At 44.3% G+C, this 26,236-nt stretch overlaps 1 protein-coding gene across 4 annotated transcripts in view; it reads right to left on the bottom strand.

The window, feature by feature from the left end:
* pcbp4 (poly(rC) binding protein 4) overlaps nt 1-26,236 on the bottom strand; it is a 116,043-nt gene that overhangs the window by 27,763 nt on the left and 62,044 nt on the right. For all 4 annotated transcript variants that reach the window (XM_037102373.1, XM_037102372.1, XM_037102371.1 and 1 more), the window contains 7 exons: nt 23,461-23,782; nt 21,774-21,797; nt 19,129-19,161; nt 11,248-11,364; nt 5,753-5,884; nt 4,852-4,980; nt 1,971-2,045 (listed from right to left, as the gene is read on the bottom strand). In XM_037102373.1, the coding sequence (XP_036958268.1) occupies nt 1,971-2,045; nt 4,852-4,980; nt 5,753-5,884; nt 11,248-11,364; nt 19,129-19,161; nt 21,774-21,797; nt 23,461-23,592 (642 nt within the window). In that variant the 5' untranslated portion in view covers nt 23,593-23,782. The remainder of the gene's footprint in view (nt 1-1,970; nt 2,046-4,851; nt 4,981-5,752; nt 5,885-11,247; nt 11,365-19,128; nt 19,162-21,773; nt 21,798-23,460; nt 23,783-26,236) is intronic.

The following is a 26,236-nucleotide window of genomic DNA, read 5'->3' as shown; positions in this document are numbered from 1 at the left end:
GGGAGAGAAGACGCTAAACCAACCAGAATAAATACGGTTGGTTTAGTTTACGGATCGCTCTGTGTGTCATTTAAGACAACAAACACATATGACCAATAAAAAAGTGAATATTATGTATGATATTTTTTTCATTATTATCCTTTTATTGTACTTCATCCTGTGCTCAAAATGTGTATATTTAAGACATAATGAGGTAATAATACAAACTGTTTCTGTCAGTGAATAAACGAGCTGCTCTCAGAGGAAAATAAGGTCGTGGAAGCTAGAAAGGTGGCAGGGTCCGCCACATGTAAACAAAGTAAAACAGGTCAGTTTGTGTTTCTAGTTTATTCATCAGTGAATTAAGATCTTTCTCTTCTCATTAACATTTCTTCACTGGAACCACACAGAGCACGTTGAAGAAGAGTAAAACATGATCCTGTTTTATTGAATTTCCTTCAGTGAAATATTGATTTTACGTCTCAGATGAGGAGACAGGAGGATGTTCAGCTCTCAGGTTGCTGACACGTCCTCGGTGTTTTGGTATTCAGCTGTGGACGACAGCGACTTCTCAGAGCCTCTCAGCGTTCATCCACAAATAACCAAATGCTCCAGACAGCTATGCAGGGAGACAGAGAGCCATCTCCAAACAATCTCAGTTACAGTCCAGCGATGTGTGACCAAGGACAGACAGATCTCAGTTGTGCTGCTCTCTCAGGGAAAATCATCCTCCAGCTCGAACTGACCGAGTGACAACCTGCAAACTGCTCAGCTCTGATGCACGGCTGAGGCTGAGTGCACACGGCAGGATTCAGCCAATTAAACATCAGAGTTTCTGTCCCTGAAAACTTTTCAGAGCTCAAGGTACTTTGGAAAAACCTCCAGGGAGAAATCGTTAGAGATGCAGGAATGTTTCACTTTGGTTTGGTAACTTGTGAGGAAAAGGAATAATTGGGGCTGAACCAGGCCAGAGTGTTGGGATCGTTAAAACTCGGTCCTGATTGAACGTCTCATCAGGAGATGCTCGTCCACGAGTAGCTTCACATAAAGACATCACGGTTATTCACGAGGACGACGGTCATCTAGATTCTCTTTTCCACTCTTGATTATTTTCTTTATAATAACGCGGTCTAATCATCTAAATCACAACCATACGGTGATGAATTTTTATCGGTTATTGGTTTAATCAGCTTCAGCTTGTAATCAACAGTAACGAGAGTGAATGTGATTCAAGTGACAAACAGCAGCTGCAGGAGCAGAAACAGTGAAGAGGCAGATGTTTCAAACACACCTACGACTGATGTTAGAGTCAATTATTCACATATTTACAGGTGTGTATAAAGTGCACTCAGTCTCGTACAACCATCATTACGTCTGCGGCGTAAACACACACACACACACACACACACACACACACACACCTGACTGATGAACGGTGACGATTTGTCCTGAATAAACATGAAATCAGCCTCATTTGTTTCCTGTTGGACGGGCGGTGACGGGAGCCGCCATTCACAACGCATGGCACCTATCAGACAGACATTTACTGTGTGTGTGTGTGTGTGTGTGTGTGTGTGTGTGTGTGTGTGTGTGTGTGTGTGTGTGTGTGTGTGTAAATCAGAGGCACAGCGACTGAGTGGACATTATCCGTAACAAGCAAATTGCAAACTAAAGCAAATTCTCTGACAATAAGTGATGTATCGGCTCATCCATCCGTCCACTCCTCTGTCTTCACCTCCGTCCTCCTCCTCCACCCATCCGTCACTTCTTCCTCCCCCTGTAGATCCCCTACATCCACCCATTAATCCGTCCACCCACACTCCCTTCCTCCCCTCCTTTTCTTTTCATTGGTTCTCGTGTGCTTCACTTCACTTCATCGTATTTTCTTCTAACCCTCAGATTTTAATATTCTCTGTTCAGTTCTGTGTTGTTGTGGTTTATCTGGTGATTAAAATGATTTCCAGCCAAGTTAATCGTCACGGTCCTCTCACCTGGTTTCCTGCCAGCAGAACAGTGCCCGGGGTCGGGCTGGGTCGGTATGGAATCGTCGCTCCCTTTGGTGGAGACTGAAACAGAAGCAGAACGTGAGCGATGAGGAAGAGTCAGAGTGTTTCTTCATCAAGTGTCAGTGACAGATTCAGACTCACTGTATCTGTGCTGATATTCAAACAGGATGATTCGAGAGCATTAGAATAATAACACCAGGACAGCAGGAGTCCACACATTTATTCCGACTGTTTTATTGTTTCTGACTGTTTCTCATTATCAAAATGAATCATTGTCGGTTTTTTGCAGCTTTTTATTCCTAAAACAACACAAACTAGCTGTGAGGCAGCAGTTGGAGGGTTGTAGATGAGGATGCAGGTGAGTCCTGTGTCTAACAGGAGGTACAAACATCGGTCACGGTCAGTTCTCAGCCTCCATGTTTGTAGTTTTAGCCTGAAAACTTTCTTCACGTCGTCACAAAGGGCTGGATGTGTGTGAAGCTGGAGATCAGCCGAGCTCTTTATTCTATTTTTCTTTTTTTTCTCAGCCTGTCTCACCTCAGGTTGTGATGTCACTGAGCTGTCAGCTTCATGTTTCTCTTCACACACGAGTCTGATGCACCGGGGAGACATCCAGAGACGTCAGACGCAACGTGACTTCATCTCACTGCTGCTGCATTCAGATCTCAGCGAATTGTGTTGAGTAGCTGCTCTGCTGCTTGTTTGTGTGAGAAACAGTTTTTCAGACTGAGCTGAACGACAGCGTGTTCATCAGGCTCTGATTTACAGTCTGATCGCTTCATTGTTCAGCTGATGATTGATGGTGAATTTGTTACTGATCTCACACAGAACACGTCAGACATGGCGGCCTGGTGGGCGACTACACGTGTAGTCTGATCAGAAGGTGTTCAGGTGAGTCGTGTGCAGGACTCCTGCTGACACTGAATTGTTTTAAAGTGCAAGTACGTTAAATTACATAAATCAAGTTGTTAAGCTTCTCCGTCCCAGCATGCACTGGGTGGCGGGAGACAACAGTCCAGCAGAAGGCAGATCAAAAGATTTGGTATCTGAGATCAGACAGTGTGGACGCAGTAAACTCTTTGATTTCAGCAGCTCTTGAAAGTGAATGAGTTTCGCTCGGGTCAGCGTTTTTATTTCTTTTCTTCCTCTCACTCCTCCTCTCTCATCCCAGATTAAGGTGCTTGGAATATCAATGAGCTCCTGCAGCCTTTGATTTCACTGTTTCCGTCTCTAATCTCCGAGACGTAGCTCATCTTAATGACCGCCGCCGCTGATTAATTCTAATACAATCGTGAATTATAGATTTGAGTGTTTCCATTTTGCAGATTATTAGAAAGTGGACGTACGTAATAAAAACACTTTAATGTGATGGAGAGTGGACAGGTGGAGAGAATCACCTCTGCAGCTCTGTCCTTTCAAAATTAGCATGGCGTTGCGTCAGAGCAGAAGCTTCGTGTCGTGTTTGTCGGATCATAAATATAAATCGGGGAGGAATGAAATCTGAGTGAATGTTTGTGTTTCTGAAGTTGACACGGCTGATTTAATAACATGAAATGACTTTGAACTGAGCCTCTAACCAAACACAGCAGACAGTGTGGACGTGAACGGATCCTCCAGGTTTGATGAGAGGAATAAGAAAAAGGTTCTGAGCTGTAAAAGGAACCGACACACCGACAATGTGAGACGGTGGCGGCGGAGAATCAACAGCTCATTGTTTAACAGTCTGGATCACATTCAGCACTTTCATGGCAGCGTTTTCAGAGAAAAACCTCTAAAAAGCCTCAGTACAGCTGCTCAGCAGAGGTGAACATGATGAAGAGATATTTCCCACAGAGAGAATATCAGACACACACGTGATGAAATGAAATACGTATGATCGTGTTGTTCTGAGCCTGCAGGATCAAGTCTGTGACTCTTATCAACTTTAACTAATATTAATATGTTAAAACCGAGTGTTGACTGACTGGAGCCTTTTAAATACCTAATTGCAATATTTCCTGCAATATCTTCTTAATAAATTAATATTTAAAATTAAATACTTGTTATACAGTTAAATGAATTAATAGCAAAGATAACTGAGACACCCGATCAGAAAAACATAAGAAACAAAAGTGTCGACCTGCAGAGTCGAGCTTTCAGGTAAATCTGATCGAGATGATAAATCTGCGTCTGTTTCCACGTTCTGTCACCGGCTTCATGTCAGTGTGTTGAACAGTCGTACGTCAGACGATCCTTTTGTTTCCAGCAGATTGATCCCTGACTTATTTTCTAGTTTCAAAGGTTCAAACATCCACATCTTTACAAAAGCGTCTCAGCGTTGGACACCTGGTTCTCACCTTCAGTGAAATCAAATATCACCCGTGGCAACACAGATATCTGAACCAAATAGCGCGCCGTGTTCTGTCATCTAATACTGAGAATATTAATGGTCTATTTCTGTTTTATGCACAAACACACTGTTTTTCTCTTCCCTGATCAAATGTTCCTGGAAATCTGAGCACAGTTCTTATTTTGCTCGTTTGCAGCTATCAGGATCAAATCTGTGCATGTGAACGTTTGATGAATGAGGTCCTTTGTCTGAGGAAGACTTCTGTGAAATGTTGTTCCCTAAAATAGTTTGAGAGCTTCGATCACAGAGATCCTTTGTCTTGTTCTGTTGTCATACCAACAGAACACGAGTCCATCTGAAGGCCGAGCTCACCGCTTTACTTGTTTTCATTTCCAAAACACACGGCCAATTAAACGGCTCTTCATTTATTTGTACATTAACAGATTATTGTGTGTGTGTCTGATGAGATGAAGATCACCACACACACACACACACACACACACACACACACACACTTCCTCCCTCGCTGACACACACCTCGAGGATCACAGTGCAGATGAGCTTCACACACTGGATGATGGCGTCCTGGCTCCCTGATATCGTCACCTCTCTCTCTGTGGAGTTGGGGAGGAGGTCACCTGCCACCTGCACCTGGGCACCTGTCGTCTGCACACACACACACACACACACACACACACACACACACACACACACACACAGTGCAGTTATTCCCTACCTGCCTGAGAACATACCGTGAGTCGAGCTGAGCAGAAAACACACCGTCACACAGTAAAAAGCTGCAGGGAAGCGAAGCAGAGTGTGTGTGAGCAGGAAGTTCTGACAGGAATTATGAGCTGCGAGAACATTTGTGGTTTTGTTCATAATTCATAAGGTCACGCGTCGGATCACGTATTAATAGACGTGATGAATCGAGCCAAGTTGAGACAGCCCGTCAGAGTGAATGAGCGTGAATTCAAAGTCGTGGTTTTTATGCCGTTTAACAAAATACCCCGCAGCCTTCCTCTCGCCACATTAAATAACTCTCAAGTTTCGAATACGTCCGGAATTTATTCATTTAGTGTTTTTGCTCCTTCAGACCTCAGTTAGTTAACTATGTTGCCATGGAAACAGGCGTATAAGAGATGACGGTCAGATCTGACACTTAACATTCAGCTCTATGTGAGATTTAACTGAGGAGCATCCTTTGTGAAGTTTTCAAGGTCTTATTTCACTCTGCGCTTCTCTTCCTGTTGTCGCTCGTATTCTGTGTGTCTGAACACGATAACTCCCGTGAAGAGGATCTGTGCGGGAACATCTGATCCCTCCACACGCTTTCAGTCTGACAATCATCCAAGCGGGAGTCAAACACAATTTGTCCTGAGAGATCTAAACACAGGAACTCATCAGTGATGTTCTCGTCGTCTCTGCAGACACTCACCTCTCTGATCTCCTTGATCTTGGAGCCTCCCTTGCCGATGAGAGAGCCGCACTGGCTGGCCGGGATCACCAACCTCAAGGTGACCGGAGGCTTACTGGTCACCGTGCCGTTAGCCACCAGCGCTGCCAGGTCCTGAGAGACGGGAGAGAGTTACACTGACAACACGTCTTCAGTCTGACTGAAAACATTTTGACAATAGTGTGAAGTGACAACATGCTCAGCTAGCAAAAAGGTAGATGGACACTAAACGACCTGCACCATCTGCTTTGGACTACAATCATTTAAATCCTCTGTGAGTGGATCCGTCTCTCAGTCTGAATGAATGAACGTTAATTTATTTCAGACACGTGAAAACAAATCAAATACGCAGAATAGAAAGAAAAGTGTGTTACAGAATATTTTCCATTAACGAGCATCGACACGTCTGAAAAGGAGAAGGAACACTTGTTTACTCCGACTCATTCTCCACAACTTAGCAATCAATCATAATCAATTCACTTCCTGACGAGTCTGCCTGAAGACGTACGTAAATGCTGGTGTGAGACTCGTTCTGTCAACTCAGAGAACATCTGCTGCTGCGAGCTGCGAGTTCCAGGACAACAAATCACATCTCGTATCAAACAAACGGCGATTATAACGTTTGCCTTCATCGGGACTGAAGGCTGCAGGCGGACTGAATATCTGACTGAAACTCTGCCATAATTCATCTTCTTGTACATTTGGTATGTGAAGGTCGACCGGCGCTGAGCGTGTCATGTTTGTTCAGCTGAGAATCAGTTCAGAAATCCGTTTGATAAAAACACAACTTGGAATCAAGGAAGTCATCATACAAACCTTCTAACCTGAATTGTGTTGCTAGGAAACAGCGTAAGACAAGTTTATCAGTTCAGCTATTAATATTAGCAAATATTTAAACCACAGATATTAAAGCTCTCTGTCAGATCAGCGACATTTTCAGGGCATGAACTCGAAAACAAACGGCAGGCAGGAAGTTCAGTGCAGACGGATTTCATCGTCTCCACGCTGAGACGATGAATTCACAGAGAAACAAAAGGACAAAGTGACAGATGGAAACAGCAGCAACACCAGAAAACTTCAGAGGAAAGTTTCTCTTCAGCTTCTTCTGATGTTCATCCGTCACTCGACACTCATGAAGTAATTTACATACAACGTCTTTAAAACTCTTCAGTCTCCATCTACAGGATGAAGCGTTCGTCAGTCAGATGAGTCCGAAGTCTTAAAACATGAAGTGATGCAGCCGGGAGTCTCTGTATGTTTCCACAAATCGACAACTCTTTTCAGCTTTGGACTTCTACATTTTTCAGTTTTTTTTGTGGTTTATCAAAAGTAAGAATCTCTGACATCTGCAAATTTAAAAACGCGCAAACAGACAAGACGGCTCGGCCTCTGACATCTCTCCTCCTCTCTCACTCGGCTTTAACACATTTTCTTTAAGCATGTAAGAAGGAAAATCTGCAGATTTTGGATAAAATATTAACGTTTCTGCAAACCGAGGACGCGTCCAAGGTTGATATTTGTACCAAACGAGGCGCATCAAGTTCACATTAAACGCTTATTAGCCACCTCTCACATCCGGAGGTGGAGGGAACAGTTTCTGTTCGTCTTTCCCTCTTTTAAACCCTTCAACACATTTACTTTCAACATACAACAAAGACAATGTACAGCCTGAGCAGGTCAGACGGTCGGTAAAGAAATGACTACAATTAAACAAGGACGGTAAAGACCGGCTGTCTCTCTGTGAGGTCGCTGACAGCGAAAGGTCGGCGCTGATTGAACAGAAAACCTCGACACTCGTCTCTCATTCCTTTGTTTCCGATGCAGATCACAGACTGTATCTGCTCTGTTCAAACGTCTCTCTCTCTCTCTGACCTTGACTCTCTCTCTGTTTCAACATCTGCGTCCTCTCCTCCTCTTCCTCCTCCTCCTCCTCCTCCTCCTCCTCTTTCTGTCAGTTGTGGTCGATGTAATTTGATGAATACGCAGCGTTCACATCAGGATACGAGGAGAAAACAGCCCGAGTGCTCTGAATGCTCACAAACAACCTGCGATTTCAAGGTGAACTGAACAGAACATCCCGACAGTTTTCAGTGAGTGACGTCGCTGAGACAGAAGACACAGAACAACTGATTTAGGATTAAAAACCTGCGAGTCAGTTTGAACCGAACGTCCCCCGAAAAACTCCCAAACTCAAACTCTTCATGGGTTTCTGTTTGTGAACCTCCGAGCTGTGTGAAGAACACATCCTGTGGTCTGAATCAGTCTGAGCTGAGTCGTCATCACGAGGCCGGACACCAGCGCTCAGCTTCACCTCTCTCTCACCTCCGCCCGTCTCCACCCCTCTGCTCTGCTCCTCCGTCTCCTCAAACTGCTGTTCTTTATTGTCCATTAGTCTGAAAAGGCTTCTCTCATCCTCGCTCATTTTTAATTGCGTCTCCTCTTTCCCCTTCAGCAGCTCCTCCCGTCTTCCTCCCTCATTACGTACCATCTCCCCCCTTTGGCAGCTTAAATCCCCCTTTTTCTCTCTCTTTGTATCACTGAATCTCCCCCTTTCTTTAACACTCTCTCCCTCTGACTCTCTTTAATTAACTCAGGTAATAAATAAATCACCTGTTCCTAATGCAATTGGTTCTATCAATTAGTTGGACTTGTGGCCTCGCTGCGTCTCAAACGTAAATAGCAGCCCTGCGCTCGTCTGGGCTGCCAATCAGAGCGACGTGATGTGAATACATGACCCGCCTCCCTCTGTAGGAACGTATTTATTTATATCATCACGTAGGATCCTTCTCTCTGGTTTTCTGTGTGTTTTTCGTCACAGTAATTGACAGCTGGCTTCGTCTCACACATGCACAAACAGCTTCATGATGCCAGCGGAGAGCGAAGATCCAGAAAACGTTTTGTAAAATCAGATATTTTTTTAATCTGGTTATGACGATTTTGAACATACATGTTTTCTGCAGGAGGCTGATGTTTGTGTTTTACGCCGTTGTGACGCGGTCCTGTGTGTCTGAGCGAGCGCAGAAAGATGTTTGAGGGTTTATTTCCAACACTGCCGGCTGCTCGGCTCCCTGGTGTGTTTCTTTGGATAAATAAAACCAGATTTTCCATCTATATTTGCTCTGCGGTGGAGAGATTCGTAGCCATAAACAAGATGTGAAGTGACTACAAGTTGTGACTCTCTCTCTCTCTCCGTCCTCTGTTCTCTCCCGTCTGTCTCTCATTAGACACTTTCTTTAATCCTCTGCGCTGCTCTTTTTAACGTAAGTGTGTCGATGTTTTTCGTTTCTCTTGTCTGGATTTCCTGCTGCATTTTGTTTCATCTTTCCTTTCTCCTCTCTCTCTCTCATCTGACAGCAATTATCCTCAAGTTTTCTCTGCATTCGCTCACAATTTCTCGGTGTTTGCCTTCAGTTCTTCGACCTGTCGACCGGCGCTAGGTGACGCAGGAAACTGGACCATGTGTTAGTTCTGCAGCTGGACTCTGTGTGTTCATGGAGTGGATGTCATCATCACCGTGTTGTTGGTGGAAATAAATATTTTATGCTCCTTTAGCATCAAACTTTCATCTTGTTATGCGCTGCGCTGCATCATGACAGATGAATCATCTTGAATCTTTAAGTCGTTCACTAATTGTGTCGTTAATATGAGTTTTATCTTGTCGGGACTTGATGCTGCGAGAACTGTTAAACTTTATTATTTCTTGAAATGTGACTCCTGACAGGTGTGAGTCCTGAGTGATGATCGTCTGCTCTGTGTTGTACTGATGAACACCTTCACAGTTCTGATTGATGCCTCTCTCTCTCTCTCATTACACTCCCTGTTTAATCCTCTGAACAAACTTTTCCTCCTTCTTTCTTAGAATCTCATTAACTTTATGCAGCTTCTTCCTCCTCATCGCTGCATCTCCACCTGTTCTCACTCTCCCGACTCTCTTCTTTAAACCCGTCTCTCGCGTGGCCTCTTCATCTTATTTCCCTTCATCTCTCACATTCCTCATTTCACATATATATATTTTTATAATCCTTCAGCAGCCCGTCTACCACTCCTCTAAATCTCCGTCCACACTATCTGCCTCTATCCACTCCTCCTCCTCCTCCTCCCATCTTACTTCCATCTCGTTTTCTTCCATTAGGATCACTTCGATTTAAATACCAGCTGCTCGGATTTAATTTCTCAGCACGCGACGCGTTCTCAAACGTCAGCGAGACACTTCAATCCTCCACAGCCAAAACCACTCCGGTGTAATTCGGCCCACATGGAGCCACACTAATGCTCTTTAAGTTAATCATCAAATTTAATTTCTCCCAATTTAGCTTACACCCAGTTATTGGACGCATCACAGATATATTTTGAATCATGTTAAACACATTTCTTTGAACTACAGATGGAGACATTTAATATCTTTGGAAACTTTGAGATCTTTACAAGAAATTACACATAAAGTTCTGTGTGTTTGAAGAATATCTGGCTGCACAGAATGAGTTTGTATGAACTGGATCACCAGCAGGACGCTGCTTTTAAAAACTGTCTGTAAGAATCAGTGTTGAGTGTCGACATCAGGAACTCAAATCTGTGAGCAGCGAGTGTTTTTAACACACATACGATCATTATTGTTAGATTTGTTCACTTTAACACCTGTAATGGGCGCAAAACGTTGTTTTCATTAAATATCTAAAATCAATGAGTAAAATCCAACACTGTGTTTGATAATACTTCATGAACGTAATGTCACAGAGAGGAGACAGAGAACCAGAACCAGAACCAGAACCAGAGTCTCTGCTGAGTGCCGACTTCACTCAGAGTAGAACTAAGTTAAATATTGCTAGCTTACTGCTAATGCTAACAGTAAAGCAATCTGAGTGTTTGTGACGATGTGTAGACGCATCATCTGTGTCACGTCGGTTCTCGTCTCTGTGGAAAAAGGTTTTATCTTTAATATGGCAAGTTTTTCATTCTCACTCAGGATGTCGTTCTCTGCAAACATTATAATCGTGACTTTGGGCTTTATGGACAAAAAAATGCATTTGATGTGATCGAAGAATACAGAAATAAGAACAGCTGAGAGCTTCGACTGTCCTGATCGCTGCTCCAGGTCTCAGTGTTTCACTCTCAGTTTAATGGAATAATGGAGGGAAGGAAGGAAGAAATGGAGGCGGACTGATGGAGAGAGACAGTGTTCGTATCAAATCCCTCTGAGAGACACACTGTATGTGCGTATGTGTGTGTGTGTGTGTGTGTGTGTGTGTGTGTGTGTGTGTGTGCTTGAGTGCACGTCATGCTTGTATGAGTGTGTGTGTGAGGTCAGACAATCCCATTAGACATATAATAAAAGGCTCCCTGCCAGCGAGCAGCCGTGTTGTAGAGGAAGTAAAGGTTACACACTTCAGTCAGAGCAGCTCGGGAACACCACTGGGAGGTGTGTGTGTGTGTGTGTGTGTGTGTGTGTGTGTGTGTGTGTGTGTGTGTGTGGTATCTACCTCCTCCAGTTTGAACGTGATCATGGTGAAGGCTCTGAACACACAGTCCGTCTGCCCGGTGATGGTGATGATCCTCTCTGGACAGGAGCCCTCTGAGATGTTGATCCTCGCACTGCTCTGTGGGTCCAGACAGAGATGGAGGAGCAGGGGGGAGGAAGAGGAGGAGGGGGGGAGGAGGACAGGGAGGGGAGGGAGGGGATTGTGGGAAATTATTTTTTTTTGTTTTTGGTGGGGGAGGGCAGGAGGGAGTTAAGGAAAAGGATGAGGGGAATATGCAAGGGAGGGGAAATGAGGAAATCATGGGGAAGGAAGGGAGGCAAGTGAGGAGCAGAGAGGAGGTGAGTTACGACGGGAGGGAGGGAAGATGGAGGTTAATGGAGAACGGAGGGGGGGAGGGGAGGAACGGAGGAGAGAGAAAACACATTAGTGGGGGGGAGGGATATGTGGGCCAAGAAAGAGAAGAGGAGGAGAACCATTTTCCCCACGCTGCTCCCTAAAGGAGATTCACCTGTGATGCAGGAGGAGAGAGGGATTACCAGGAGGCTGGAAGAGGGAGGACAGAGGAAGAAAGGAAGGAAGGAAGACAGGAAGGGAGGGAAGGAGGCAAGCAGATGAGAAGAGCAATGTGGTGTATCACGTTTTTTTTATTTAGGTAAGGAGGTTGACGGGGGAGGAAGAAGAGCAGAAGAGGAAATGGAAAGGTGGTGAGAATATTGGGGGAGATTAGGGAGAGAAAGATTAAGATGACGAGGAGGAGGATGGAGGAAGATGTGGTTCAAGCCCAGGAAATGGAGAGGAGAGGAGAGGAAAGAGAGTGGGTAGAGATTTATTAAAAAGGAAGAGGAGGAGGAGGAGGAAGGGTAGGAGGAGGAAGAGCAGGAGAGGACAGTGAGGGAAAGGATCGGAGGAGAGGAGAGAGAGACAAGGCGGTGCAAATATTTGAGGAGAAATAAGAGGAGAAGGTGAAGATATAGAGAAGGTGCAGTAATAACCATACGAGGATGGATGGAGAGGATGAGGGTGTCAGGAGAAAATTGAAGTGTGAGTTAGGAGGAGTTCAGATAAATAAGAATCAAAGCCCGCTGTTGGATTTGTGGGAACCGGGCTTATTCTCTCATTCCTCTTCAGAAAAAGTAAAACTGGCTTTCACCTCCAACATTTCCTTCTGCTATTATAAATAACTACTTTAGCTGAAGACTAAATCAAATGTGACGTTTCGTTTCAGAAAGTGAAGGCTGAAACGTCATCACCCGTCCTCAGCAGAACGCAGCGTGCAGGTCGACTCTGAACGCAGCTGATAATAACTAAACGTTTGTTTGTTTTGAGGCAGCGACCTCCAGTGACGGGAGCAAAGGAGGAAGTCAGGTGACGTGGTGTAAAGAGCGGTCAGTGCCGATCGCTAAAAAGCAACCAAGGCTTTTTTTTGTGAATGTACCCGAGTCAAACCTTTGTGTAAAAGCATAATTATGACTCCGTCCAAACCCTGATGTCTTCTGAACCGAACCGGAGCATCAGCAGAGTTGTGACAAGAGACGTTCACTTTGGACTGATCTGTGGTTTTTGCAGAAACATACTTGACAATCATTTATTCTGGATATTTGGCTGCAAACAGCCCCAACTCCTCTTTGTTTCTGTACTTCTGCAGTCGAGTGGCTTGAGTCTGATTTTGCCACAGCGGTCCGACCCAGCTGAAGCTTCTGTGAACGTGTTTGATGAACTGAACCGACCGAGCAGACAAATCTAACCAGCTCCTGACTAACTGCTGGTTTTTTCTTCAGTCTGTGGTCCAACAGGTAAACCAGCTCGATAGTGAAACAGTTATTAAGTAAAAGCATCACATGTGCATTTTAGATCAAACAGATTTATAAACTTTACAATAACATCTTAAAATAATTAATGTAACTTGCATGGAAGCGATATGACTATTTTATATGTTATGTTGGTATAACTTCTTCCTCTTAACTCTTCACAGGTATAAAGAGCTCGTCTCGCTCGAGTCGTTCTGATCCAAATCATTGAGCCTGGTGTCATGTGGCTCGATCGACATGATCAGAACGAGCTCATCAATACAGAGATCCATCACAAAGACAGACAGAAACGTCTGGTTCTCTTCTCCTCATATTTCTTTTAAACCTCCAGGCGTCTTCTGAGTTTCGTGGATGGCGAAGTCAGCGCTGTGTGTGTGTGTGTGTGTGTGTGTGTGTGTGCGTGTGTGTGTGTCAGCGGGTGAATCACTGTCTTACAGCAATCAGCCTTGTCTGTTTTACTTACAGCTGATCTCTCCATCGCTGAACAGCACACACACAGCAAGGTTAGATAGATGTGTGTGTGTGTGTGTGTGTGTGTGTGTGTGTATGTGTGTGTGTGTGTGTATGTGTGTGTGTGTGTGTGTGTGTGTGTGTGTGTGTGTGTGTGTACAGCAGTTAGTAATAAAGCAGTGATGTCATAGCTCTCTCACTCTCTCTCGCCATTTATTATCTCCATAAAAACACATTAGCTGTCGTCTCCCTCTGCTCTGCATCTACACATCTATCTATACATTATTCCTTCCTTCCTTCCTTCCTTCTTTCCTTCCTTCCTTCCCTCCCCCATCAATTCATTAGTCTCTTCTCCTTCATGACTCTCCCCCTCCACCATTACGACCCTCCTCACCCTTCATTCATCTCTCCCTCCCTTTTATCCTTTCATCTAATCAGTCTCATTATCATTAATTTATCGATACGTCCCTCCTTCAACCGCTCGTCTGTCTTACAATCACTCCATCGATCATTCCCCATATCCTTCTGATCCTCCTACTTAACCCCTTTCCCCTCCATTACCCTCCCTCCCTTCCTTTCCTTCCTCCCTCTGTTTTCCTCCTTCATGTGCTTCCTGTCTATTAAATCCTTCCCTCCTTTCTTCTGTAGCTGTGTTGGAGGTTTTCAAGTTTAGCCGTGTTTGGACTTTTGTGTTTCTGCTCCTCCCGGACTGACTGGTGAGCTGACGGGCAGCAGACCGGAGATAACGAGGGGAGACAGGAACAGTAACGAGGCTGTTATTCAGAAGTTAAAGGAAATTAAACGTGTGTGTAACTGAATTATTGGAGCCACGTTGTTGGTGGTGATGCAAGGATCAGAACAAGAGTCGAACCTTCAAGCAGGAAGTTGTGATGGAGAAGCAAAACCCTGCTGGGTCGAGTCACACCGAGCAGAACCAGGTCAGTATGAAGTGAATAAATACGTGGTGAGTAAAAGAAAACAACCCAGCACCAGGTTTGGACAGAGCTGTCTTCATGCTAAGCTAAGCTAAGCTAAGCTGTAGAAGATGATATAAAGTCTATTATAGTTCGTTCTCTACATGTTAGCATCACTAATTAACAAAACTAAAATATCAAAGTTACTCCTAGAAACAAAGAGAAGCTGCAGGTTTAATATCATCGTTAGTTCATTTAGATTTAAACCACTGAGGCCGACACTCAGACCACAGTGACGCTTTGGATCAATCTTCCCTACTCTATTGTCCCCCCCCCCCTCCTCCTCCTCCCTCCTCCCCCCTCCTCCTCCTCCCTCCTCCTCCCTCCTCCTCCTCCCCCCTCCTCCTCCTCCCCCCTCCTCCTCCTCCTCCTCCCTCCCTGCAGCACTGTGCTGTCTTCTTGTTGCAGCGTTGTCTTCATTACTCTTCATTTGGAGCGGAGGAAGGATGGACGGCCATGTCGTTCAACTGGATTACTCTGCTCTGTTCTGCTTTATTAGGGAGCCATGCTGCCTGTGTGTGTGTGTGTGTGTGTGTGTGTGTGTGTGTGTGTGTGTGAGTGTGTGTGTAAGTGGGATTTTACATGCATTGTGTATAAAGTGTGTAAAACTGCTATGAAGACCTACAACCTGACATAAGTGCTTTTATTGACTTGATAAAAAGGGACGTATTGCATGCAGTGTCCTCGCAGTGTGTCTTTGAGTTTTGTGGACGGCGAAGTCAGCGCTGTGTGTGTGTGTGTGTGTGTGTGTGTGTGTGTGTGTGAGAGAGACATTTGGTGATTCAGTTCTGAAAGCCTCCTGAAAGTCCTGCATTGTGTGGAAAACATGCAGCCTTGAAATACTGAACTTCACTTTCAGTTCATTAGAGAAAGTGAAAACGATGGTGTGCGTATGTGTGTGTGTGTGTGTGTGTGTGTGTGTGTGTGTGCGTGTGTGTGCGTGTGTGTGTGTGTGTGTGTGTGTGTGTGTGTGTGCGTGTGTGTGCGTGTGTGTGTGCGCGTGTGTGTGTGTGTGTGTTTGATCTGCCAGTTTGCAATGAGTGAGGCAGCAGGTTGGGGAATAAAGAAGAGTGATGAAAGGAGGATGTAGCTTATGAATCCAGTGTTTCTGTGGTTTGTCCTTGAGAAGCAAACATCCATTTAAATATTCATGTTTGTGCTCTGAGAGTGAGGCCGTCACGGAGAAACACCCGGGCGGAGACGATCTGTTTTCTTTCGGTCTCCTCTACCTTCGTCTCCTTCTCTTCATCTTCTCCTCCTGTTCGCTCCTCCGCCCTGAATCTCCCCGCAGAGCTGATAACCTCGCTTAGTTTGAGATTCTTTAATAAGGTGATTATCTTATGAGGTTTTGAATGTGAGTTTGTTTTGATGTAGACTGACTGAGTTTTATCAGTTTAGTATTGAACCTCAGTTGCCGCTTAATTAGATGCATCTGCTCCTCAGCGCCTGGACATGTTGTTACCATCAGGTTCAGCTGCACGGTGAAGAAATGTGATATAAATATTATGATGTCTAAATCTGAAGTATTTTAATCACACTCGGCCCTGACCGCGTCACTGCTGCGCCTCAAACGAGGCTAAAGCTCATCGTCAAGTGTTACACTGTGATTATAAAACTGTTACCACCAAAATAAAAGCTAATCAACACGTCTCCCTGTCAGTTAACGTTTTGCTGGTGTTAGTCTGTGTTACTGGGGTCTGACTAATAACAGAAACAGTCACGTCACTGGATTCCTACATGAAACCTAGTTAACCAGTCCAGCAAGTAGTCCGAGCCGTAGATACGACCTGGCAGCAGAGACGATGAGTCAGACCTGAGCTGACGTTAAAGCTTCCTGGAGATCGTAGGATTTCCCAAACTGAACAACATATAAAAACAAAACTGCTTATCGAGCTCAGTTCTGTTATAACTGAGACATCTATTGAAATGTAATGTACCACATGTATTATTGAGCTGGTAGCTCCGTCGACTCACTATGTGTTAAATGTGACACTTTATATTGAACTTATGTCAGAAAATCAGATTGAAAATGTACATTTAATTAAAAGTGTTTCATCCAAATCATTTGAACTTGTCCGAGTCTTGATTAACAAACTAAACTGAGCAGGTCGATGAACCAGAGTTAATGACTCGAACATGAGAGATTAAATGTGAAAGCATCTAAAAAAGTTTCTTATATAACAGTACACTGTATTATGTGACATGTTAAAGCATCACCATACATCATCAGCAGGTCTTTGTCTTCTCGTCTCTGTTTTCATTCTGGACGTCGACTGATAAACTTGATTCACTTTTTTTTATTTTCTGTGGCGTTTCACAAGTTAACTCAGAATTCCCCTGACGGATGAACGGAAACGTAACTCCTGCTTCGCTCCCGCTGCCTCTTTTCTCTCTGCCTCTCTGGAGCGTTGATTCATGTGCAGTCATCCTCAAACTATCTCTCTGAGGACACACATCTCTAAAATAACTTCTCCCTGCAGAATGTGTTTGTAGGTTATTATTTAACATTTTTTCCAGGCAAGCGGGGAAATAAACTGAGTGCATTTAGGCTCATTAAAACACAGTGGAGCATTGTTTTCTTGTTGAAACACACCGGAAGGAGTTCAGTGGCCTATTTTGAGCCCCGTTTCATTCAGTAGTTAATCTTTCCTCACATGTTTGACTCCACTTCAGCAGCGTGTTGCACACAGAGGCTTTTATTCTGCCGTCCTGTGCTGCAGGGACTCTGCAGTGTTTCTGCAACTTAACAATAAGGATTTGGTGACATAACACCTCGTGTTTGTGTCTCCAGTGTAATGTATACATTACATACACACACATGAAAGTGATCTGTTTCTCTGTTACAGTCCGACTTCCTGTCTTTGTGTTTGGACGGGGATTATCTTCACAGTCGCTCTCCTCAGAAACGCTGCTGTCTTTAAACCTATAGCTCAGCCTCTCCGGTATTCACGTCAGGTGTTGCATACATTAACACTGATGTGTGTTCTGTATTCAAAGAGATGAGCGCAGAAACATTTGAAGTTATAGATCCACATGTTTAACTATTCATCGAGCAGCAGCAGGCGAGCTGACTGCAAATTGCAGGAGTAACATGAAGAAACGAGCCGGCGCAGGTGAAGATCAGAGCCGGCGTTCACTTCAGCTGCTGGTGGATTTCATTTGAGTCTTTTCATAAAAATGTTTCTCGGTTTTATCAAATATTTAATTGTTGCTCTGTAGTCAACAAAATTCCTCATCTGTCAAACATCGTAAAGCAGACGCCATCTTTGTTGAGCACGGTTACCATGGTTACATGTCTGCGGAAAGGTTGTTTGTTTAATCTGCCTCACGACGCAGACGCCGCTCGCAGGCCTCGGCTGAGCAACAACGTGCAGTAACGCAGCTCTGCTCCTCCAGCTCGCCTCAGTGATCAGCTCTCAACACTGTTCGCTGCTGGTTCACCTGATCTGAACTGGATTCACTTCATCACGGCAGAATCCACCGGTCATCGTGATTCAGTTGGAATGAAGTGGTTCACACTCGACGGAATAAATGTACGATTCTGCAAACCACAGACATCCTGCAACTCAAAGCCTTTTCCTTCAGGTCTTTGTGTTGTCACTGGGCTGCGTTCATGTTCTGGTCGGGGTTAAGAACAGAACCCACTCAGCCAGGGTTAGGAAAACAACTTTCTAGTTAAAATACCTGGTTCTGTCCAGACGCAGCTGGACATCTCACGAAGTATCCAGTATTCCTGACAGACGGTAATTGTCCCGACGTCTTTTCACACTCACTGTCATGTTTGTGGCGACTGAAACAGGTATTTCAAAGCAAAATGTGGTTTCCTTTTTATCCAGACCATAAGCAGTGTTTTCACGTTCGGACCTGAAGTTTAGACGTGTCTGTGGTTTTACAGGAACGTGTTGTCGACGCTGCTGATCATTTATTCATCCTGGATTCTTTCTTCTGACAGCAACACGAGGGAGAAACATTTACATCTCATCTGCTGCTCTTCATCATATATTATCTTTAATAAAATGTCTGCCTGCTCCCGGCGGTGTCGTCGCTGCTCCTTGTCTAATTTTTCAGTCAATACAGTCAATAAATCGAAGTTCATAGTTCATTTCAGTTTGTCTCACATGATGATTTATGTTGTATTTCATCGTAGCACTCGTTTATACATCAGCTTTATCGTTTTTGTTACTTTAATCTAATTTCTGCTGTGGAAAAAGTCAACGAAACAATCCTGAGTGTCTTCGACTTCATCAGGAGTAACTCTGCTTCCTGATCTCTGTCACATCGTCTCTCTTTCTATTTGCACTTCTGTCTCCTCGATATGATGGAAACATCACAGCAGGAGGCCAAAAATACAAAACACACCTTCAGATATCTAACGTCTAAAAATAAACGGATCTACATTCAGTGAGACGTCTCAGATAACGTGCAGCATGATTACAGAATATATAATCATTCTGGGGACAGTCGATATTTCTGCTGCTTTCATGTGTGATAATTAAAACGGGGCTCATGTGTCCCGTTTGTACATTACTGCACTACTTTCTGATCATATTGTAATTACCAGCATGTGTGAGCTGCATTCAAAGAGCCATCACAGACTGATAAGAGATCAGAGAGGACGACAGAGACTCTGCGGGGCGACGGGGTCTTACCTCTTCTCGTATTCTCTTCACTGTTTCTCCTTTCTGTGGACAGAAACACAAAGATGTCGTTAATACTGGATGACACTGAACTCAACACGGTTTCATTAAAGTCACTAAAACATAAAGTATAGATTTAACACCAGAGCGGCTGCATGGACAACAACAACAGTCCAGCCGGATAAGAAGCTTTGAGAGCTGAACCTGATGATGTTCCTAATCATGTGAAGCTGAAATGGATCCGAGTTCAGTGATGACACTGTTAATCCTTCTCACAGAGCACAGGCAGGTTTTCATTTCACATTTCTCCCAATATTCAAGCAGAGGGGGGAAGTAATAAAGTACAAGTACTTAGTCAATGTACATGTTTCATGTATCTGTATTTTACTCTGAGTCTCTGTGTGACTTCTCCTCTCTACACCTGAACTTTCTCCTCCTCACAGCTTCAGAACAGCCTCATTACTTTAGTTTGATGCATCTGAGGTGAATTCTGGATTCTTGTTATTTCCCAACATCAGCAGACTGATGTGGACCAATCAGACGCAGCGAGACGAGACAAAGACGTAAAAGCCGTAAGAAGCCGTAAACAGACAGAGAGGGAGGCTGGAATGTGGAGAAAAGGCGTGTTAGTGTCTCGTATCTGCAGAGAGTTTCTGATTTTCTCTCTTTGTTGCTGCTCGGGACGCTTTACCAACCCAACATGTGTCTATTTGACGTCCTGGGAATGAGACTCAACAATCAACTGTCTCTGTGGTGCGTTCAGGAACAGCTGGGACAAATCCTACTGATTCTGCCTTTAACTTTAATAGTCTTTGAATTCTGGAATTGGGAGAGGGATCGTCCTGTTAATCTTTTTTTTTTTACTGTTTGAGGTGTTAGTTGGGAACTTTTTTGTGATCTGAGTCGAGGTTCAGAGGACAGACGACCACAGTTCAGATTCCTGCGGCACTTGATGTACATTATATTATATGTGATGTATATTAAATTATATTTAGCAGCCAGAACTTCACATTCTTTCACTTTCTCCCCAGTTTGAGAAGTAATTTCTTCCTGTCAGTCAAACTTTTGATTTCAGGGTTTGTTTTATTTCCGTCTCTGAGACAAATTATATGATTCTTTCCTGGAAACTTCTCGGAGGATAATTTGAAATTTAACCCTTTAATATAAAGGATCCAGAGTCATTACAGATTTTTGACAGCTTGTGTGTTTTCTCTGGGGAGAAACTAGCTGATATTGTAAGAGGAGCGAGTGTCAGCTGCAGGAGCGTCTGCAGAACTGCAGGTGAGGAAAATGAATCAACAGCCAGCAGGATGCCCCGGAGCAGCCGGAGCCTCTGATTGGCTGCTTACAGGTATGTGAGTCTAACGCTGAGAATGTGACGCATGAATTTAAAAGTGTTCCTGTGGTGCATGAACATTAAAAACATATTACAGTATGAGTCTTATATGTTTGTTACATTTAACCTGGACCGGGTGGAGGTTTAATATTATCTCACTTTGACACCTGCCTCAGTCACACGAGCCTGTTTAAGCCCGATAGGAGCATCAGTTCTGCTCCGCCGCCTGGCAGCCTCGTTTAATACTAGAAGAAACCCTGGAGAGCAGCTCCTGTGGTGCGACTCCACACTGACACGACCCGACGACAAGTCTAACACAGCGGTGATGTCATTTTTCACGCCATCTTGAAGCCAGAGACTGTAAGCTAACAGGCCACACAGTGCAAATGATGAGGACGCTGAAGGAAATCAGCAGCGATCGCGGGTTAGTGCGTGTGCTGCGGTCATTATCACACTTCGCTCGGCTGTGATATATTTGGAAAAAAAATCCTACAGGGGTTTATTTAACACGTCCACAGTTAAACTGATTCACATCCCTGGAGAGCAGCTTCCCTTTCAGTAAGAAGAGACTGTAATGACACGGCCTCTCTGGAAATTTTACACATTATTAATGCACATTTCACGCCAACTTTCTATCGCTGTAGTAGGATTATATTTAACGTTATCTTGAGCGGCATGCCAATTTTAGAAAAACCAGTCTGATGATGGGAGAGGATTTTTAAACAGTTCACAGACTGGGAGGATTTTCTCTGTTTACTAATGCTGCAGAATATGATTATTTTAATTAATGACTATTACAAACAGGCAGTAATTTGATCTGTGCTGAACTCTGCATGAGAAATGATCCAGCAGTGACTCACTGGTGATTTATTTTCCTCAAATGATTCGTGGACAACCTGAGCTGACGGCTGAAAGGAGTTTATAGATCGTATTGATCTGAAACTTCAGACAGCGATCATCTTGCTCTGCTCCCGTCACTCCGCACACCGTCACCACATTTTGCACCTCGCGTAACGTGATGACATCATCATGCACGTACGAACTGCTCAGGTGGAAGTAATTTAATTTAAATTTCTGCAGCAGCTTTTCTGGTTTTTATTTCAGATCTCTTAAACAGGATCGTGTCAACAACGACCTTCCACCCGCTGGAGGTCCATTTCCATCAGGTTCATATGAAGAGTTTACTCGTGACGCATCACTCCTGGAACCATTTCAATGTCCAGACGTTCAGGCTTCTGTCTTTTACATTCAGCGACCTGAACAACAAATGTAGTTTTGTCTTTGCATTATAGAAGGAAAAGCTATAAAAAACGCGACTCACCTTGCCGATGATGCTTCCGACTTCCTGTGGAGAAAACAGAAAACAAAATGTTATTTCCATCCTCAGAGGACAGAAAGACACACAGACGCTCCGTACAGTCGCTCAGGAACTTTTTCTCTGTCTTTAAAAACACAGTCAGTATTTTGACGGCACTTCAAGTCAAGATTTACAGCGTCTGAGCGTTCGGGGAGACAAATTTGCACAGGATGGTGAAAGTGGCTGAGAAGACTTTTATGTTTTCTGTATTCAATTTCCCTGAAATATGACAGAAAATAAACAGACTCAGATGTAGTTTACAGGAAACACTGAGTTTTGATATTTGTTTTCTTCATCGTCACATTCTGATCTCTGAGCTGACGGGTGAAGCAGCAGCAGCTTCATCTTGTCACCAAAGAGACGAAGCAGAAAACAGAACGAGAACCAAACGTTGATATTCAACAAAACACTGCAGACGTAGATAATGTTGGATTCTGAATTAAAGTACAGTCAGTAAGTTGCAGTTTAACAACAAATGTACTGTGAGTGGAGACGCTAAAGCTGATGGGGTTATTTTTTTTTCACGCACTGGTCGACTCCAAAACAGGTTTTCTGTCAGATTCATATTAAGAAAATGCACATTTCTGTTCTGGACATTTATCAAAACTGGTGCATATTCAATTTGATAGACTCGTATTTATATCTAAATATTGCATATCAGAAAACCAACTAATTTAATGTGGTAACCAGCTGGGGAAGTTCTTGGTGATACCTACGAGTTTTTACCTATTCAACTGTTCTTGTATAAAAACGTCTGGAGGTTTTTATTCAGGATATTAATCAGACGCTTTATCTAAAGTGACTTGTAATAATTCATACATTCACACACTGATGGTGCTGTTTGCCATGCAAGGTGCCGACCAGCACATCAGGAGCAGTTTGGGATTCAGTATCTTGCCCAAGGACACTTCGACACGCAGACCAGGGAAATAAACCAGCAACCTTCTGATGACAAGACGCTGGCTCCACCCCTGAGCAACAGCAGCGCTCTATATTCTGAACATTTTTACAAAGAGGGCTTTTGTATCCACAGCCTGACTTCCTAAATTATTATTACAAATTATTCCTAAAACATGGAGAAAATTGGCTGTTTTATGTGAGTTGACAGTATTTAGGTTTTCTGTCTGATTGTCTGAGGCCTGCAGTGTCTCCCCTTCAAGGAGAAGACTGGCATTTGATTTTTTCCAACTGTCAACAAATCAGCATTGAGTTCGTCTCTTAAAGTCTGAAGTCTCTTCTATTAAACCTCCTCGCTCCGTCTGTGGCTCCGGGCCCATCGGCGCCGACTGAAGGACGAAGTTTCATTAGTTTCAAAGTAAAAACAGTCGCTCACTGTGGTCTTTACCAAACGAACCGGAGGAAATGGGTCATAGTGAGCGTACTGTCTACTTTCTTACCCCGTCTGTCTGCTGGAGATGTAAATCTTTAAACACTTATCACAAGTTTGAATTTTGTTTCTTTAAAAAGGCTCATTTGTTTCCTGAAACAGCCGGCTGGTAAAGTTCCACTGCAGACAGACACGGTGCATTAGTTGAGGACACTCCGACTCACTTACTGGTTTTTGGACCGTGAAGCTCTGTGGAGGTTTGGGGTATTTTTGGCAATAATAAAAACATTAAATATTTCCAGCCGAGCTTCGAGCATCTCTCACCTTCCCGTGCATGAGGAGGCGCAGTGTGAGCGTGACTCCCATGGCCCCGTCTCCAAACTCCTGCTCACAGCTCATGGTAGTGGTGGTGTGGTGGGTGGAGGTGTGGGTGGACTCTGCCGCTGGGAGACGCATGAAGGTCCGAGGCCCCGAGGCGTATGGAGCTGTCCAGAACACCACAGAGAACCCTTGGAGAACCCGGCGAGGAACCCTTGGAGAGTCCTGGAGCTGTGGGAGGGGTGAGGGGAGGTTGGGTTCAGGGGTGGACGGGTGGATGGTGCAGGAGCTGGTGTCAGTCTGATCCTCGATGCTGTTTCTTTCAACTCTGTGGAAAAGACGAAAAAGAGACACACGAATGTAAAACTAGCAAAGTAAAACTAGTTGGTAAAACTAACAGGTTCATCTGACCCACACGTGAATTGAAGTTTCAGGAGATGTTTTATTTGAGGAGTTTCAACAGATGCACCAACACTGACTGCCGACATCAAACACAGAAATGATTAAAGACAATTTAATCCCGTCAGAAATGGTGTTGTTGATTAGTACGATCACATATACGGAGTCAGAAGCTACGAGATAAATAGGACGAAACACAGCAGGACGAACGGGCCAGAAGCCAGCGTGGAACCGGCTGAAGACGCAGCAGCACGAAGGGAAGTGAGCTGGATCCAAGACGTCTTCTACAAATCTGCTGCTTCCCTACAGATTTATATATATATATATATCTATATGGTGGCCCTGAGGGTCAAAACACAACATTTCTGTAATGTAATTTTGAAATGTTGTTGTGTCCTGACACTCCGGGACACTCAGGAATGTGGATCATCAACCACGTTTCCACAGTAGCCCAATATTATCATGTGGTGATGTTAATTATTATAGCACATGGGATTAGTTCAGGATTAAGTTTAAGATTATGATTAAACTGAATGTTGCACTTTTCGGTTGGTTTTAGACTTTTAGTCATGCTGAGAGTTCATGTTAGAGAGTGAAAGCATGACGAGACCCTCAGGAACAGAGAAAAAACATGTTCTCATTTGTACTAGTGAGTCAAGTGTGTGTGTGTGTGTGTGTGTGTGTGTGTGTGTGTGTGTGTGTGTGTGTGTGTGTGTGTGTTGCAGTCAGAGCCTCTCCTGGTTGTAAACCAGCAGCAGCAGCAGTGTGTTTGGCTCTGTAGCCACGAGGCAACACGCCGTTTCATTGATTCAACATCCTGAGCAGCAGGAGCGAGCTGACTCGGGCGCAGTAAGAGGTGTGGAAATTAACATAATTTCTCAAGTGTCAGGAGCTAGTCAACAAGTCAGTGCGGTAATTTAAAAATTAATTGGGAACTCTGTTTAAAAAGCTTAGGGGGCTGAATTAAATAAGCTTTCGGCCATGGAAGTGCCACTCAAGCGTGATGATACTTAAGAATTTCCTCTTACCCCCAAAACCCTCAGAACCAGAGAGAAAGAAGAGAAACGAGAGCAGACTTCAGCCGCTCTGCATACCAAAGAGGTATTTTCACTCCGTCGTCGTGTGCTTCTTAATGAAGTGTACACAGACACACACGTGTGTGATGCACATCATTAAATATACGTCTCGTACTCTGATTATTTTCTAAGCTTGAGCCGTTTCTTGTTGCCAGGAGAACATCCGCTCCAACCACCATCCATAGTGGCGCCACATATGCAGATGAATAAATAAAAGGTGTGTATGTGTAGGTGCTGCTTCACATGAAAAACATCTGTGTACGTGTGTGTGCTGCTCTGAAGTGTGTGTGTGTATGTGTATGTGTGTGTGTGTGTGTGTGTGTGTGAGGACGTTACATATGCAACTCCGTTCGCTCTGAGAGCGTCTGCATCTCCCCGGCTCATAAAAAATACACACTGTGAACCAAAGTAGGTCACAAACGCGATGCAGGCTGTCTGGCACGCTAGACGAGCAGCGTCTCATGACAACACACACACACACACACACACACACACACAAGGAGGCTGATTTAACTTCAGAGGCAGATACCACCTGAGAAACAGGCTGATGGGAGGAGAGAGAGCGAAGGGAGGAAGGAGAAAACAGGAGGAATGAGGCGTAATACGACCACCCGGTACGAGGCTGAAACGGTTGTCAGAACAAGAGTTTCATCGTTTTCAGATGGATTCATTCCTTCACAGCGCGGGTCAAGTGTTTGTGTACCTGTGTGTACCTGTGTGTACCTGTGTGTGCCTGTGTGTACCTGTGTGTGCTACAGAACCACGTCACTGTGTGAGAAGATTCATGTGTGTGTCCTTGTGCGGTGTGTCGCACTGCTTGGGTATCTGAGTGCACTGGAGTGTGTGTGTTGCATGAGTGCATTTACTCTTTTTGTGTGTGTGTGTGTGTGTGTGCGTGTGCGTGTGCGTGTGCGTGTGCGTGTGCGTGTGCGTGTGTGTGTGTGTGTGTGAGAGAGAGAGAGAGAGAGATGCTAATACAGAACATATGAATTATTGAAACTCTTTCAGATGCTTCAGTTTGGGGTTAACAACCTGGACCACCACCCCTCTGAGTCATATATGTTCAATCACACACACACACACACACACACACACACACACACTAAAACATCCATATGGACTTGTCCTTGTAGAAGTGGACTCGGGGGAATCAGCTGTGAATCAGCCATGCATGAGGTCAGCACTCAGAGTGTGTGTGTGTGTGTGTGTGTGCCTGTATTACTAACATTGTGAGGACACCCATTCACATTATGGGGGTTCCTTCTCTGATGATCAGCTGACGCCCCAAATATGAAATCCTTCAGTTT

Source organism: Acanthopagrus latus, chromosome 6, assembly GCF_904848185.1.
Source record: "Acanthopagrus latus isolate v.2019 chromosome 6, fAcaLat1.1, whole genome shotgun sequence".
In the NCBI taxonomy this organism is placed as follows: Eukaryota; Metazoa; Chordata; class Actinopteri; order Spariformes; family Sparidae; genus Acanthopagrus; species Acanthopagrus latus.
This window is presented reverse-complemented; position numbering and strand designations above follow the sequence as displayed.